Raw genomic sequence first — 14,698 nt, forward strand, 5'->3', positions numbered from 1 at the left:
GTTGAAAGGGGTGTTCAGGATGTTGTTCTGAACTTCTTGTTTGAAACCTGAAATCCTGAGCCAGGCTTGCCTGCTTTCTGTTATTCCAATTGCCATCAGCCTGCTTGATGTTTCTGCTCCATCCAACGCTGTTTTAAGGCAAGCGTTAGCTATAGTCTTTCCTTCCTCCACTAGGTGCGCAGCTCTTTGTTGGTATTGCACCGGGAGGTGCTTCATCAGTTCCCCCATTTCTTCCCAGTGTTGGTATTGGTGCCTGTTCAGTAGGGCATTGGAGTTCGCCATGCGCCAGTGCATTGCCGTGTTTCTCTCTATTTTTCTCCCCGTCAGGTCCATCCTCCTGCTTTCCTTGTCTGGAGGTGGTCCAGAGGTTGCTGGGACATTAGCCCTCTTCCTGGCAGTAGATGCAATGATTGAATCTGCTGTGACAGATCCTTTTATGTATGGAGGGTCCTGGGAGGAGTGTTTATATTTTTTCTCAGTCCTAGGTGTGATGGAACTGCATGTTGCTGGGTCCTTGAACGCCTCGTTCCCCTGGTTCATGACACTCTGGAGCATGGGGAGGAACTGGCTCCTCGTTTGGATGGGGAGCAGTATCTCCAGTAAAAAATCTGCTTTAGGCTTTTCTTCTTCCAATTTAACACCAAAAGCTGCAGCCGCGCTTTTGACTACCATGTTGTAAGCCCCTATGTCATCTGGCGGCGAAGGCCTCGAAGGTTAAGTCTCCACAGGCTCTTCTGGATTTTCGGCGTCGAGGTCCTGCCACTCCAGGTCCTGCGACGTCGACGGCGCCGAGCCGTAGTTAGATTGTTGTTCCTCATATTCTTCACCCTCATAGTAAAGGTCTTCTTCCTCTCCGGGAGTCTTCGACAGTTCTTCTGCGTCAAACTCCTCCTGTTCCTCGACGATGGTTTCGCTGGGATAGTGAATTTTTTCATCTTCTCGTCGAACTCCCTTTTCCTTTAAAGGATGCTCTCTATCTCTGCTTCGAGCCTCCTCTTTTTCTTCTCCATTTCGGAGGCGTGTTCGACGTCGAGAGTCGGTCTTTTCGTCTGAGCTTGTGTCGACGCGACTTTATCTTTCGAAGTCAAACGCCCACTTTCTTGGCCTAGCTTCGACGACCTTTGCCTTTCGGCGGTCTTCGGCACCTGGGAGTCCTTCTCGAAGGATCCGCCAGTCCTTTCGTCCTTGGATCCACTCGCGGTCGTCGAAATTTTCGGCGCCGGTGTTCCCTTCGAGGACTTTGACTCTGTTTTGAGAGTCTGACTCTGTTTTTCGGGGCCCGGTCGAGGGTTTAATGCTCGACGACTCTCCTACCTTGTCAGACATTTTCTTATCGGTCTCTGCGACCGTGAAGTCATCAGGTCCTTCGGCGACGTTGTCTTAGTCGTCAGTGGAGAGGCCCAGCTCTTACAGTGTTGGGGCCTTCCCCTTGCCCTCCATGTTGTAGTTGGCTCTCCTCGGTCTCTCTCTCACCCGGAGCGTCTTCGGTGTGAAGGCCGAACAGGTGTTGCAGTCCTTGCTCTTGTGGTCAACTGGCAGGCAAAGGTTGCAGACCGGATGTTGGTCCTTCTGCGCGTATTTGTGGTGGCAGTCGGCATAATTTAAAAGGTGTTTTGTCCATTCCTGCGCTCAGTGTCCCTGAGTGCGCATTCTCCGTTGGACGTCGAAGATCTCGAGGTTCTCCTCCTTCTTCGTCGTCCCGGCTTGTTGCTCTTCCTTTCTGTAGTCTTCCTTAACGTCTTCTTCGATGAAACTTGTGCTTTTTCTTCTTTCTTCGCCAAAAAACTCTGGAGCTTCACAGTGAAGATCCAGACCCAAAAAACAGAATCTTAAGATGGCGCCCCGAGGTGGGACTTCCGCAGGAAGGAGGACGACGTCACAAGAGGTGCACCAAATGGTGGGACGTTGGCGCCCACCTGGGCTACAAAAAAAACAAAAGAAGACAAATGAAGGACTACGAATCCGGACCCAACCACCAGACCGCGGAATAATGCACAGCATAGTGAATCCAGAAAGATTCACGCTGCAAGACTGTCTTCTCCCTCATTCTTTATCACTGCCATGTCATTTGGAAATCCAGATCATGCTGCTGAAAAACATGACTGTCATGATGGTCCGGCTACTGCCCAAGTTACATTGTGATCTTGGACTATGTAAGCAAATTCTGCAGGACACATTTAAGAAATTGAGCAGGGGCTAAAACCCCTCCAACTTCAAGACTCCGCTTACCTGACCTTTAAATATCCATTTTTATATGCCAGCAAACTTTTGCCATTATTTGTTCATTTGATTAGAAGATGCTGGTCAGAGCCATCTGCTTGCTACTTTCCCCTTGGACCCAACTTCAGCACTTGACTAAAAGCACGTTGGTGAAAAACCGATCACTATTTCTGTTATCCCAGCAGAGTTGTAAACTAGAATCATGGATAAACACAATTCTCTCATGACCGAAATAGTAGAATAACTTGCCTCTTAAAGTTCCATAGGCAAGGTCCACCCAGAGGTAAAGAATTACAAGAATGGAAATCACTTAGAGCGGTTGGATGAATGTGGTGCCAAAATCCTCTAAACAAAACCCTATATTTCAGTGCATTAAATGCCATGGATGCCAAAAACAGAACATTGAGGCATGAGGAGAGTAGCAGCCAAAAATCACTGAAAGCTTTTCTACATTAAAAAAAAATCCATACCGACCTCATAGGCACACTTGAAATTCCCACAAAGAAAATTGTGAAAACTTTCCCCAATTTTTGTTAAGATTAAAAAATTGAGATTTTTATTTGTCTTCTAAGCCAAGTCTCCTCATGGGATCTCTAAACCAGAAACAAGCAAATCTTTCAATGAGATGGCCTAACCATCCGACCATTGCTCATAATAATATGAAACCACTAGGAATTAGCTGAAGTGATCCGGCAAATTTTTTAAAAATGTGCAATCATCCTTCTTGACAAGGATAATCAATATCTTGCTGACTCAAGGGGTAGTCTTAATGCCTAAATACTGGCCAAGTTACCCCCACACTCTCCCTCACCCAAAAAATAGCTGTATTTCTGGAAGACCGTAACAAGTTCTGCCTCATAACTCATTTCTAATATCCTTAAAAGCAGTGTTGAGAAACAGCTAAACAATCTGCTTTATGACTTCCAGTCAGGTTCTAGGTTATAAATAGTGCAAGATGCAATGTGCTTACTACACTATGGTGAATTGTGCCTTTTGAACGGTCAGCAACACAACATTGAACACATTCAGTCCTGCCTCCTTCTTTCAAATCATAGACCAGATGGGGAAATCAGTGGCACAGTCCTTCGATGGCTTGAATCCTATCTAGTTAATTGTTCATAATAAGTAAAAATGGCAAATTACTCCAGTATTGGAACTTTCATAGATTCACATGCTTGAATCATTCCTCTGTCGTCATGGCAGTCCCCGGTACTTAGTAGTAGACGTAAATAGCCATAAAACACGAATACGTATGGACTAAAGAAGGCCTAGGCCTCAGTTTAATAACCAAGCATAGTCCTTTTAAAGAAAAGGACCAAGATTTTGCCCCAACTAATCAGCATCAATCACCCTCCTGAGGAAAGCTCAGAGCCTCAGATTTTCTACCGCACGTTGGCTAGGGAGTCTCCTCTGAGCTCTGCTCAGCTTTCTCATCTGATGAAGGATTTTGGACTTTATCTACAAAGGAAAGTACAATGTTATGATTTTTTCTTGAACATCTTTCTGTTTCCTACTTTTGGTGGGTCTTCATGCTATCAGGACTATGTCTGACAAGGCTAAGAACGCTATCTTCAGAGAATGTGCCACTTGCCTGAAGAAAAGACTTTGTTGATGATCCTCACATAAATTGCACCTACTGCCTAGATCAATCTCATTAGGCGTCAGATGTGTTGCATTTTTTTCAAATAATACCCTTAGAGGCAGGGAAGGACGTCTTCTCACCTGGTTTCAGAAATTGAAAACTAGATCAGACCCTGTGTCAGACTCCGAAGAGTGACCAGTCCACCTCTACATATAAAAGGACAGCCAAAGGCTGTTTCTGAACCAAAAACACCTCCTGCGGAACTTAAACTGACTTTAAAGAAACCTACTTCTGACATTCCATCAGGGAGTTCTCAGTCAGTGAAGAAAAGTATCCCAGCTATGTCGACAAGAGGATGCATTTCTGGCACGTCGACAACATGCTCTATGGCTCTCTCATCGACAACCTTGACATAGTCGACACGAGGTCCGGTTTCATCGACCATTTCCTTAATATCTCACAAGGAGGTTGACATAGTTGAAGCACTCGTCGAAGCAGGCTACGTCGAAGAAAATATCATAGACTAGATCAGTCAACATCACCGACGGAAAAAAGGTTGATGCAGCAGCGGTCGGCGAGGTCATCGCTGTCTTAGAGTGTACCAGCGTCGACTGACACGTTGTGTCAAAGTTAAAGTAACTGGTGTCGACGAAGTCCCCTCCGTAAACGACTCCACAGGTGACAACGAAGCCCCCTCTGTTGTCACCACCTACAGCAAGTACATTTAAAAACTGTGAAAGGGAAGACACTGCCGTCGACGCAATAGACAAAGGTTTTATCTTTAGAGCTGGCTACACCAAAAAAAAAAAAAAAGATTCTGCCTTCGGAATTCCCACCTGAACACACCTCCCCCAGTAAAATTACTCTTTTATCCACTCACCTTTTAGAGGAGGGAGATTCTGAAGAAGGTGGTCTCTATAGCCTGTCAGAATTGCACGTGAAGTGCCAGCCAGATGAGGATGATGAGCAATACTATGGTCAAGCCTATTTTACCCAGCCTAAACAACATCAGCAGTATCATGAAGAAATGGTCACAATGCCATCTGCATTACTAGCTGATTTTCAGTTTATGCTGCAGGACTATAGGCAGCGCATCCCACCTTCCGACCAGTTTAATGTACCCACTCCTCCTCGGGTGACATCGCCAGCAAGAGTTTGTGCTCCTACGGTGCTTTTGGTGCCGAATACTCCACAATTTGTTCCCCTCCAGGAACCAGCCTCTTCGGATGAGGAAGGAGATCTTAATGATATAGCTTCCGAATGGGATGTCTACAGGATGTTTTCCCCCATTAGATATTGGGGGATTTCACAATTTGTTGGAGCATGCAGCAAAAAGGTTTGCCATACCAATGCCTTCCAAACAAGCAGACTGCTTCTTATGTGACTTCAAAGAACCATTTCGTAAGTCAGTTAGAGCTATTCCCATAATTGATTATATCTGGGAGGAAGGTGTTAGAATAATGAAGGCATGCTATCCCTTAATGGCGGAGGAAAAAAGGGATTCCTCCTTTTGGAATTAGGGCCCTCACACCCAGCCAGCTGGGTGGCATGCTTCATCATAGTGCTTGCTCCTCGTCAGGTCGGCGCTGCAATACCCGACAGGCTCCCTATGAGGGGCTCTTTGGCAGAGATGTTTTATTCCAAGCAGTTTGGTGCCGTGGGAGTGCACGGTCTGCTTAAAAGCATATCCTGCAGAGGAACGTCAGCGGCGGTTTCTCGTTCTGGCAAATTCCATTAAAAAAAGTCTCTTTCGGTCCAACTTTTCAAATCCCTTTTAGGGATGATGTCTTCATGCACACCACTGATCCAGTTTTGTCATCTCAGGATGCGCTCATTCAGGAGGAGCTGGACAAACAGTGGGTACAGTCAGTAGGCTCCTTCGACAACATCCTCAGAGTAACTCCACGTATGGTGAAGGCCCTAGAGTGGTGGTTAGACACAGACCATTTATCGGTAGGAATGTCAATGCATCAAGAAGCCACACCATTGGTGATCACAACAGATGCGTCCTTGGAGCTCTTGAAGGGAAGCTCCCCATACCTCTAAGTAAGCAGATAGTTGCATCAAACTCAATCTCATATACATTTGCAAGAGCTGAAGGCTGTGCATCTAGCCCTCCAGGCTTTTCTTCCCAGGATACAGAATATTAGTGCTAGTCCCAACGGACAATACCACGACGATGCACTATATAAACAAGCAAGGTGGCATGCAATCTCTCCAAGGAAGCCCAAAAGTTGTGGAAATGGGCCATAGATCACAGAATCTGCCTCCAAGAGAACATGTTCCAGGACAACAGAACACGATGGCGGACACGCTAAGCAGACTGACATCATGTCACAAATGGGAGCTGCACCACCAAACCCTGAGGAACGTATTCCTGCACTGGGGCACACAGGACTTCGGCTTGTTTGCATCTCCCCAGAACTGCAAATGCCAGCACTATGCAAGTTGGCATCCCCAACAGAGGTCATGGGGAAATGCCTTTTCAATTGCATGGTCCAGCATCTTTGCTTAGATTTTCCTCCTATTCCTCTTCTTCCAAGAGTCCTGAGAAAGTATAGATCGAACCATGCCAACTGATCCTCATGGCTCCAGCATGGCCACGTCAACACAGGTACATAGAACTGCTTCTCCTATCGCAGGTCCCACACTTCAAACTTCGTTATTCCCAATCTCCTGACCATGAACCTGGGCAGATACTACGCCCGGACCTCAAGAGCCTGCATGAGTCAGCTTGGCTCCTGAATACAATGAGTTCAGACACAAACATTTCTAGTGAATGCCATGATATCCTAGCCAAAGCAAGGGCAGACAGTACCAACAAGACGTACCGCCTCAAGTGGAGGCGTTTCAGCATCTGATGCCATTGGGAGAGTATACATCCACGCTCTTCCTCTCCAGAACAGATCCTACCTTACCTTCTGCCTCTAACAAAATCAGGTTTGGCACATAGTGCGATTAAAAGTTTAGTTAGCGGCCATTTCCAGTTACAGAAGATCATCATCTTCACCTCTATGGATGTCTAGAGTAATTAAAGAGTTCCACAAAGGGCTCTTTCAAGTGTTTCCCCCTGTAAGACCGCCCGCCTGGCAATTGAACACAGTTATTTCACAATTAATGAAAACTCCTTTTGAACCAATTCACACTGCAGGAATCCAGTTCCTATCCTGGAAGTTGGCTTTACTACTTGCTTTGACCTCAGCCAGAAACGTCAGTGAAATGCAGGCTTTTGTAATAAAGGAACCTTTCTTGCAGTTTAGGTCAGATGGAGTTCTGCTCCGAACATTTCCAAGGTGCCATCTGATTTCCACCTTAACGACCATTGGTACTAAAAACTTTCTTCCCGAATCCTACGACATCGGCAGAGAGAACTTTGCATTCATTGCACGTCAAATGTTGCCTAAAGTTTTATTTAGATAGGACAAAATCTTTCTGTAAGACCTCAACTATTTGGGGCATACAGTGCACCAAGAAAAGGTTTCCCGCTCTCCAAACTGAGTATTTCCAGCTGGATCACAAGTGCAATACAATTTTGTCATCAAAAGTCAGGCAGACCTCTGTCTGCAAGAGTCCCAGCCCATTCCATGAGGACAGTGGCAACATCTACAGCTTAATTTGCGATGGTGTCACTTTCGGAAATTTGCCAGGCAGCAACGTGCAAGAATAGACACGTTTTCACCAGGCACTACTGTTTGGATTTAACAGTTTTCAATGACACAGCAGTGGGTCAGGCAGTACTTCAGCATCTGTTCCATTAGGGTGAACCATCCGCGTCTACCCTCCTACGTATTTTCAACTGTATCACACTTCCATAAAGTAATTTGGTTGTTTTGAACGCTTTATAGAAGTTTTTTTCGGTAACTGGTTATGTCTTTTATACTGTTTGGTGATTGCTTGCAGGTTACACTGTTCAGATTCCTGTTAAGCTTCAAAACGATGGTAAACATGCTACCAAACGGTTTGCTAATCTGATTCAAGCATGTGAATCTATGTAAATTCCAAAACTGGAGTAATAAGTTACTTACCTGTATCTGTAGTTCTCCAGTATTGGAAGCTTTCATAGATTCACATGCGACCCACCCTCCTTCCCAAGGGGTAGCTCACCTTAAATGTCTGAACAGGTTGTATATAGCACTTGTGCTCGAAAATCTGAGGCTCTGAGCTTCCCTCAGGAGTGTTCTATAGGGTGATTGATGCCAATTGGTTGAGGCAAAATTTGTCCTTTTCTTTATAAGGAATGTGATAGGTTATTTAACTAAGAGGCCTAGGCCTTCTTTAGTCTATACCCATTAGTGTATTATGACTAAGCCTACTACTACGATTATTATTTTAAGTACTTGGGACTCCCATCATGACAACGGGGAATGATTCAAGCATGTGAATCTATGAAAGCTTCCAATACTGGAGAACTACAGTTACAGGCAAGTAACTTATTTCTGCTCTCTCCGCTCCCTTGCAACATCAGCAAGGCATCCCCAATAGGATAAATCTTCTCCTAGACATTTCAGTCTAAACAAGGAGCCAGTCAGCTGCCTCCCGAGACCAGCTAAATGAGCCTTACATGTGTATGACGACGGAACTCATTTGTATTTGAAAGTTGCTTTTCCAGAGGGCATAGCAGATCTGTCAGACATCCTTAGCAATGCTTTTATGCCTCTAACACTTCACCATCCAAAAATCCCCTGAAAACTGAATTCATTGTACTCCCCCCGCTCCACAGTGACATGCCAGTGCAAGTCTGGTTTCATCCCTCAAAACTGCAACCCCTTTATTGCAGAGTGGTAAATCTTTAGCCTTTATCCTGGGCAAGAATCTAAATCTTCACTTGAAAAACCCTCGGTCCAAAGGAGCAAGCATTTACCTAATTGGACTCCTCAGAGGAGAAGGTGTTTGATACGCGCGGATGATTTTAGTCACTAGTACTTGTGAGGTTTTACTATGGAAACTCCTTTCTGTCCAGATTAATCCAGTCAACTAGACTCCTCTAAATGCAGCCGTCCATGCTTTAGCTTAACTGGTATGAGGCACCTCCAGGTCAGATCAGATCTCCCTGTCCGAATCACTTGGAATGTGTTCCCAATAGAAGTCAGTACAATTTTCAAGCTGGCCTGCTTTGTCCACAAGACACAAAATGGTAGGAAATTAAAATACCCGAGACACAAACTTGTCATGTCAGGAGGATCCTGTTGCCTAAGGAGCACCGACTTCCTCGTACTTGAAACCCATTCTTAATTTTTTTTAAAACCAACTCTGTACCAATCTCATGGAAAATGCTCCCACAGTCTGGGACTAAATCACTCCAACCAGCAGGGAGATTCCTGCATGTCATTCTCAAGCAACAACTTCAATTCATACTTTTCCAGCGTCTGTATCCATCTTGACCAGATCCTATGACTACAATGACTAACTACATGTCCTCCATTCAGATGAGCCATTCGATTGGTCTTATCCATTAGTGTACTTTTTTTGCAGTTAATATCGCTCTTTAGGTTACAACTCTACACCATCTGTTTACCTGTGTAAATATATAAAGCGCTGTGCTACCCCTAGTGGTCTTGTTTGCACTATATATGTCTGATCTGCTACCAAAAGGTTGCTAGTTCTGATTTTGTTAGCCAATAACTTGGATTATTATTGGGTGCAAGGGAATTGCTATGAAAGTTTGCAGATCCAACTCTAGCACCAGGGGAAATTTGCAAGGTGAGGAATCTGAGGAAAAAGTCTCTAGCAGAAAAGGCGTTACCGAAAGTACATAACTTGATATTCTTGGTCACTGATTTAAAACATATGGACACAATATAAATGTAAATATGAAATAAATAACTGCTCTTCCTTCCTCCACAGGTGTGTACGAATATGTGCCTCTAGAATCTGGTGAAGGGTCACGGTTACAAATTAACGCCCAGAACTGTGTTCACTGCAAGACATGCGACATTAAAGATCCCAGCCAAAATATTAACTGGGTAGTTCCTGAAGGTGGTGGAGGTCCTGCTTACAACGGCATGTGAACTATGGAAGGAAGGTGGTAAAACATCGAATGCCTTTAAGTTGTTGGGCCTTGTTCCAACATTCTGCCTTTAATGACTCTGTAGTGCTGTAAATAAACTTTCAGTCCACAAATTGACTGGGGTCTGTACAGTTTAAATTGTGATGGTAAACATATGTATTTTTTTAATTAAACATGACAGCTATTTACAAATTGCAGGCGCTAGGTTGTTGTAAGTGAAGCCTCGGAAATTAATGTTGTAGGTGAATACATGCAAACAATGTATGTTTGTACTGAAATAAACTACCTGTGAAGATATACTGCATTTCTTTTTATTAATTTTCCAATTACTGACAGTGTTACGAAAACATAACCAGTGTACAGTAACATGAATACATTGTCTGCATTTAAAATGGTCAAACTATAAATAAAACTACTAAAAATCATAAAAGGAAATCACATTAATTTCATAACAGTCATGTTTTACTAAGAGGTATGGGAAAAACAGACTGAGTTTGTAAGTTGTAAACATTGTGACTGTTAACACAACAGTATCTATATATTCTTAAACAGGATTTTTTGGTGTACTGTGACAAACCAATGACAAAAGTTAGGTTGAAGCCATCTGCTATCAGCTGCTGTGAAGGCCTCTGCAACGGGTAACCAGTGCGTAATAATCAATAACAAAAATTCACATTTTCCACTACGAAGCAAACATTTTAGTGTATACGGCCCTTTCTTTTTCCTTCTGCTCCTTCATTTTCTGCTTGACCCGAATTAGTTCCGCACTGATGGCTGCCCAAAAAAAAAAAAAAAAAATCAAAATGGTTACAAACCTGGTGGAAAACAATCCTGCATATTTATTTCAACCTCTTTATTGGCATTGCGATAAACATTATCTTGCATGTCATTACCTTCAATACAAAGAGGTTTCAATTGCATGGCTAGACAGAATATGGGATATATTTTGCGTGTGCAGATCCAAAATAAGATATCCCATTATTCGCTCAAATTTGAGCCAGGTCTATGTTTATTTTTATTTTTTTTTATTTTTATTTTTTTAAGGTTGTCTAGATGCCACTTAAACCATTTTGCCGGCCTTTTGTTTAAAAAACAGATAAGGAATATGCTACTTACCAGTATGCATCTGTTCTTGGCATGTAGAGCTGCAGATCTATACACTGTGCATAGATCGCCATCTGGTGTTGGGCCCGGATGTTTGCAGTGTGTTTTTCCTCTTGGAAAGTCTTTGGGAGTCACGAGGTTGGTGACTCCTCCTCTGGTTAGCATTGCGCATGGGCTTCGGCTCCATCCTCAGATTGTTTTTCGCCAGCAGGGAAAGATGGAGCGTAGTAGTAACAGTAAAGAAACCCATGTGTATTGTATCTAAATTAGAGAAGACTGGAACGGATACAGGTAGCCGGGGAGGCGGGTGGGCGTGTATAGATCTGCAGCTCAACATGCCAAGAACAGATGCATACTGGTAAGTAGCATATTCCGTTCGAGGCATAGGAGCTGCAGATTATACACGGTGCATAGATTATATAGCAGTACCCAACCCTAGCGGCGACCACCGGCATCCGTTGCAGTCGTTTGAAACAGTGTTTTTAGTACAGCTTGGCCCACACTAGGTTGTTGCTTGGTTTTCACATCTACACAGTATTGTTTTGTGAAGGTGTGCGGTGTTGACCATGTCGCTGCCTTGCAGATGTCATCTAGTGGTATGTTCACTAGGAAAGCCATAGAAGCCCCCATCTTCCTTGCAGAGTGGGCTTTAGGGGGAACCGATAGCGTTCGTTTTGCTTTGTGGTAGCAAATCTGTATGCATTTTACAATCCACCTAGCTATCCCTGATTTGGAAATAGGGTTGCCTTTGTGTGGTGGGGAGAAGGAAACAAATAGCTGTTTGGTTTTTCTGAAAGGTTGTGTTCTCTGGATGTAGTAAAGTAAAGCCCTTTTAACATCCAGTGTGTGTAAGGCTCTTTCCGCAACTGTTTGGGGTTGCGAGAAAAAGACTGGTAATTCTACTGACTGGTTTAGATGGAATGGAGAAATGACTTTGGGTAGAAATTTGGGATTGGTGCGGAGTACAACCTTGTTGTGATGCATCTGAAGAAAAGGTTCCTGTATAGTGAGTGCCTGTATTTCACTAACTCTTCTGAGGGAAGTGATGGCCACTAGAAAAGCGGTTTTCCATGTGAGAAATTGCAGCTCGCACTTATGTAATGGTTCGAAAGGGGGTCCCATTAACCGTGTAAGGACTATATTCAAGTTCCAAACAGGTGAGGGTGGCACTCTGGGTGGAATTACTCTTTTGAGGCCTTCCATAAAGGCTTTGATGGCAGGCACTTTGAAAAGTGAAAGGTGCTGCCTATTTTGTAAATAGGCAGCAATTGCAGCGAGGTGTAACTGAATGGAAGTATATGCTAGGTTACACCTTTGTAAATGGAGTAAATAACATATAATGTGCTGTATGGATACATTTAAAGGATTGATTGCGTTGTTGTGGCAGTAAACAACAAATCTGTTCCACTTTGCTGCATAGCACGCCCTAGTAGTAGGGCGTCTAGCTTCCCTGATAATGTTCATGCAATCAGGGGGAAGGTTAAGGTATCCAAATTCTAGGACCTCAGGAGCCAGATAGCAAGGTTGAGTTGAGCTGGGTCCGGGTGCCTGATCTCTCGATGGTTCTGGGTTAGGAGGCATGGCGAGAGGCGTAGCTTTTGGTGTGGTACTACTGAGAGTTCTAGCAGTGTGGTGTACCACGGTTGTCTGGCCCATGTTGGAGCTACTAGGATCAGAGTTAGGGAATGCTGCTGTAGCTTTCGCACCACTAATGGAATTAGCGGGAGAGGTGGAAAAGCGTATGCAAATTTGTTTGACCAGTTCATCCATATCTCATTGCCTTCGGACAATGGGTGTGGATATCTGGCGGTGAAGCTTGGGCATTTTTTGTTTTCGTGGGTGGCGAATAGGTCTATGTGTGGATGCCCCCACTTCTGAAAGAACAGGTGAAGAACCTGTAGGTGAAGTTCCCACTCGTGGATCTGCTGTGTCTGCCTGCTCAGTAGATCTGCCACGGTGTTTTGTACTCCTGGGACGTGTTGGGCTAGAAGAAAAATCTTTTGTGGAATTGCCCATCTCCATATGCTCTGTGCTAACAGAGAGCTGTGGAGAGTGTGTGCCCCCCTGTTTTTGAATGTAGTACATGGCCGTCATGTGGTCTGTGCGAATGAGGACTGCCTTGCCTGAAATCTGCGCCTGGAAGGATTTTAGGGCGAGGAAGATCGCCAATAATTCCAGATGGTTGATGTGGAGTTACTTCTGTTGCGGCGTCCATGTGCCCTGTGCTGTGAGATGTAACAGATGAGCTCCCCAGCCGGAGAGCGATGCATCTGCCGTTCGGATTATTTGTGGGACCGGGTCCAGGAACGGTCGACCTCTGGAAAGGTTTGTGGTGTTCCATCACTGCAGAGAGCGATGGGTGCGACCGTCTACCAACACCAGATCTGTCAGTTTTCCCTGGGCCTGGTTCCACTGGCGCGCCAAGCACTCTTGGAGTGGGCGCATTTGGAGTCTTGCATGGGGCACTATAAAGATGCAAGAGGCCATCATCCCTATGAGCTGCATAAACACTCTTGCTGGGAGAGAGTGTTGACATAGGAATTTTTGACGCAGCGCCTGTATTTTTGCAATCCTGGCAGGATTGGGATAGGCTATGGCTTTTGAGGTGACTATGGTGGCTCCAAGATATTGTTTTGTGTGTGATGGTACCAGGTGGGATTTTTGATGGTTCACTGTGAAACCTAGCTGGTGAAGTAGTTGGACCGTAGCGGCGGTATGTTGCACACACAGTTGGTAGTACGTGGCTTTTATCAGCCAGTCGTCCAGATAGGGGAAGACGTGAATGTGCTGTCTTCTGAGGTGTGCAGCCACTACTGCCAGGCACTTGGTGAAAACCCTTGGTGCTGTTACCCCGAACTGGAGCACCTTGAACTGGTAGTGTTGTCCGTATACCACAAACCTGAGGTACTTTCTGTGAGACTGGTGTACTGGGATGTTAAAGTACGCGTCTTTCAAGTCCAGAGTGGTGAGAAAATCGTTCTGGGAGAGAAGTGGAAGAACCTGTTGGAGGGTTACCATGTGAAAATGGTCTGAATGAATGTAGGTGTTTAGAGGTCTGAGATCTAAGATAGGTCGTAGGGTCTCGTCCGTCTTTGGAATTAGAAAGTACAGGGAGTAGACCCCTAAATTTTGTTGATTTATGGGGACCTGCTCTATTGCTCCTTTTTGCAGGAGGGAGATCACCTCTTGTGTTAGTAGCGCAGTATGTTCTTGCGACATAGGGCGATGCCTGTGTGGAATGTTGGGGGGTGTAGATGTTAATTCTAGGCAATACCCTGACTGAATAATTTGTGTCACCCATCTGTCTGAGGTGATTGTCTCCCAGACGTGAAGGAAATGTTGTAGTCTGCCTCCGACCGGAGTGGAATGGTCTGGAGGGAGCGGGGGAAAGTCATTGGGCAGGAGGTGTGGCAGAGCGGGCGGTATTTGTTTTGCCTCTGCCCTTATTATTATTGCCTCTGTATCCGCCTCTTTGATAACCCTTCGTGAAGGTAGACTGAGGAGGGGATTTATAGGACGTGGATGCACTGTCAGAGGAGTAGCCTCTGCCCGTGCCCCGAAAGGAATAACGGCGAAAGGAGCGCCTGGGAGTCTGTGTCTGTAGGGCTCCCATAGATTTCGCCGTGTCTATCTTTTTTCATTTTTTCGAGGGCTTCGTCTACTTTAGGGCCAAATAGATGATCTTGGTCGAATGGGTGATTTAATATAGAGGCTTGAACCTCTGGTTTAAACCCTGAGCCAGGCATGGCGACGGAGAAGGACACCAGTGTTTATGGCCCTGGAGG

The 14,698-nt window shown here is 44.9% G+C and overlaps 2 protein-coding genes across 2 annotated transcripts in view; one reads left to right on the top strand and one right to left on the bottom strand.

The window, feature by feature from the left end:
• The window catches only part of ETFDH (electron transfer flavoprotein dehydrogenase), a 542,885-nt gene extending 532,779 nt beyond the window's left edge, over positions 1-10,106 (top strand). The window contains exon 13 of the mRNA XM_085641729.1: positions 9,647-10,106. Coding sequence (XP_085497855.1) covers positions 9,647-9,810 — 164 coding nt within the window. The 3' untranslated portion in view covers positions 9,811-10,106. The remainder of the gene's footprint in view (positions 1-9,646) is intronic.
• Positions 10,105-14,698, bottom strand: part of PPID (peptidylprolyl isomerase D) — a 78,799-nt gene continuing 74,205 nt past the window's right edge. Inside the window, exon 10 of the mRNA XM_085641731.1 lies at positions 10,105-10,583. Within this exon, the coding sequence (XP_085497857.1) occupies positions 10,492-10,583 (92 nt within the window). The 3' untranslated portion in view covers positions 10,105-10,491. The remainder of the gene's footprint in view (positions 10,584-14,698) is intronic.

The sequence above is a fragment of the Triturus cristatus genome, chromosome 2_2 (genome assembly GCF_964204655.1).
Source record: "Triturus cristatus chromosome 2_2, aTriCri1.1, whole genome shotgun sequence".
NCBI lineage: Eukaryota > Metazoa > Chordata > Amphibia > Caudata > Salamandridae > Triturus > Triturus cristatus.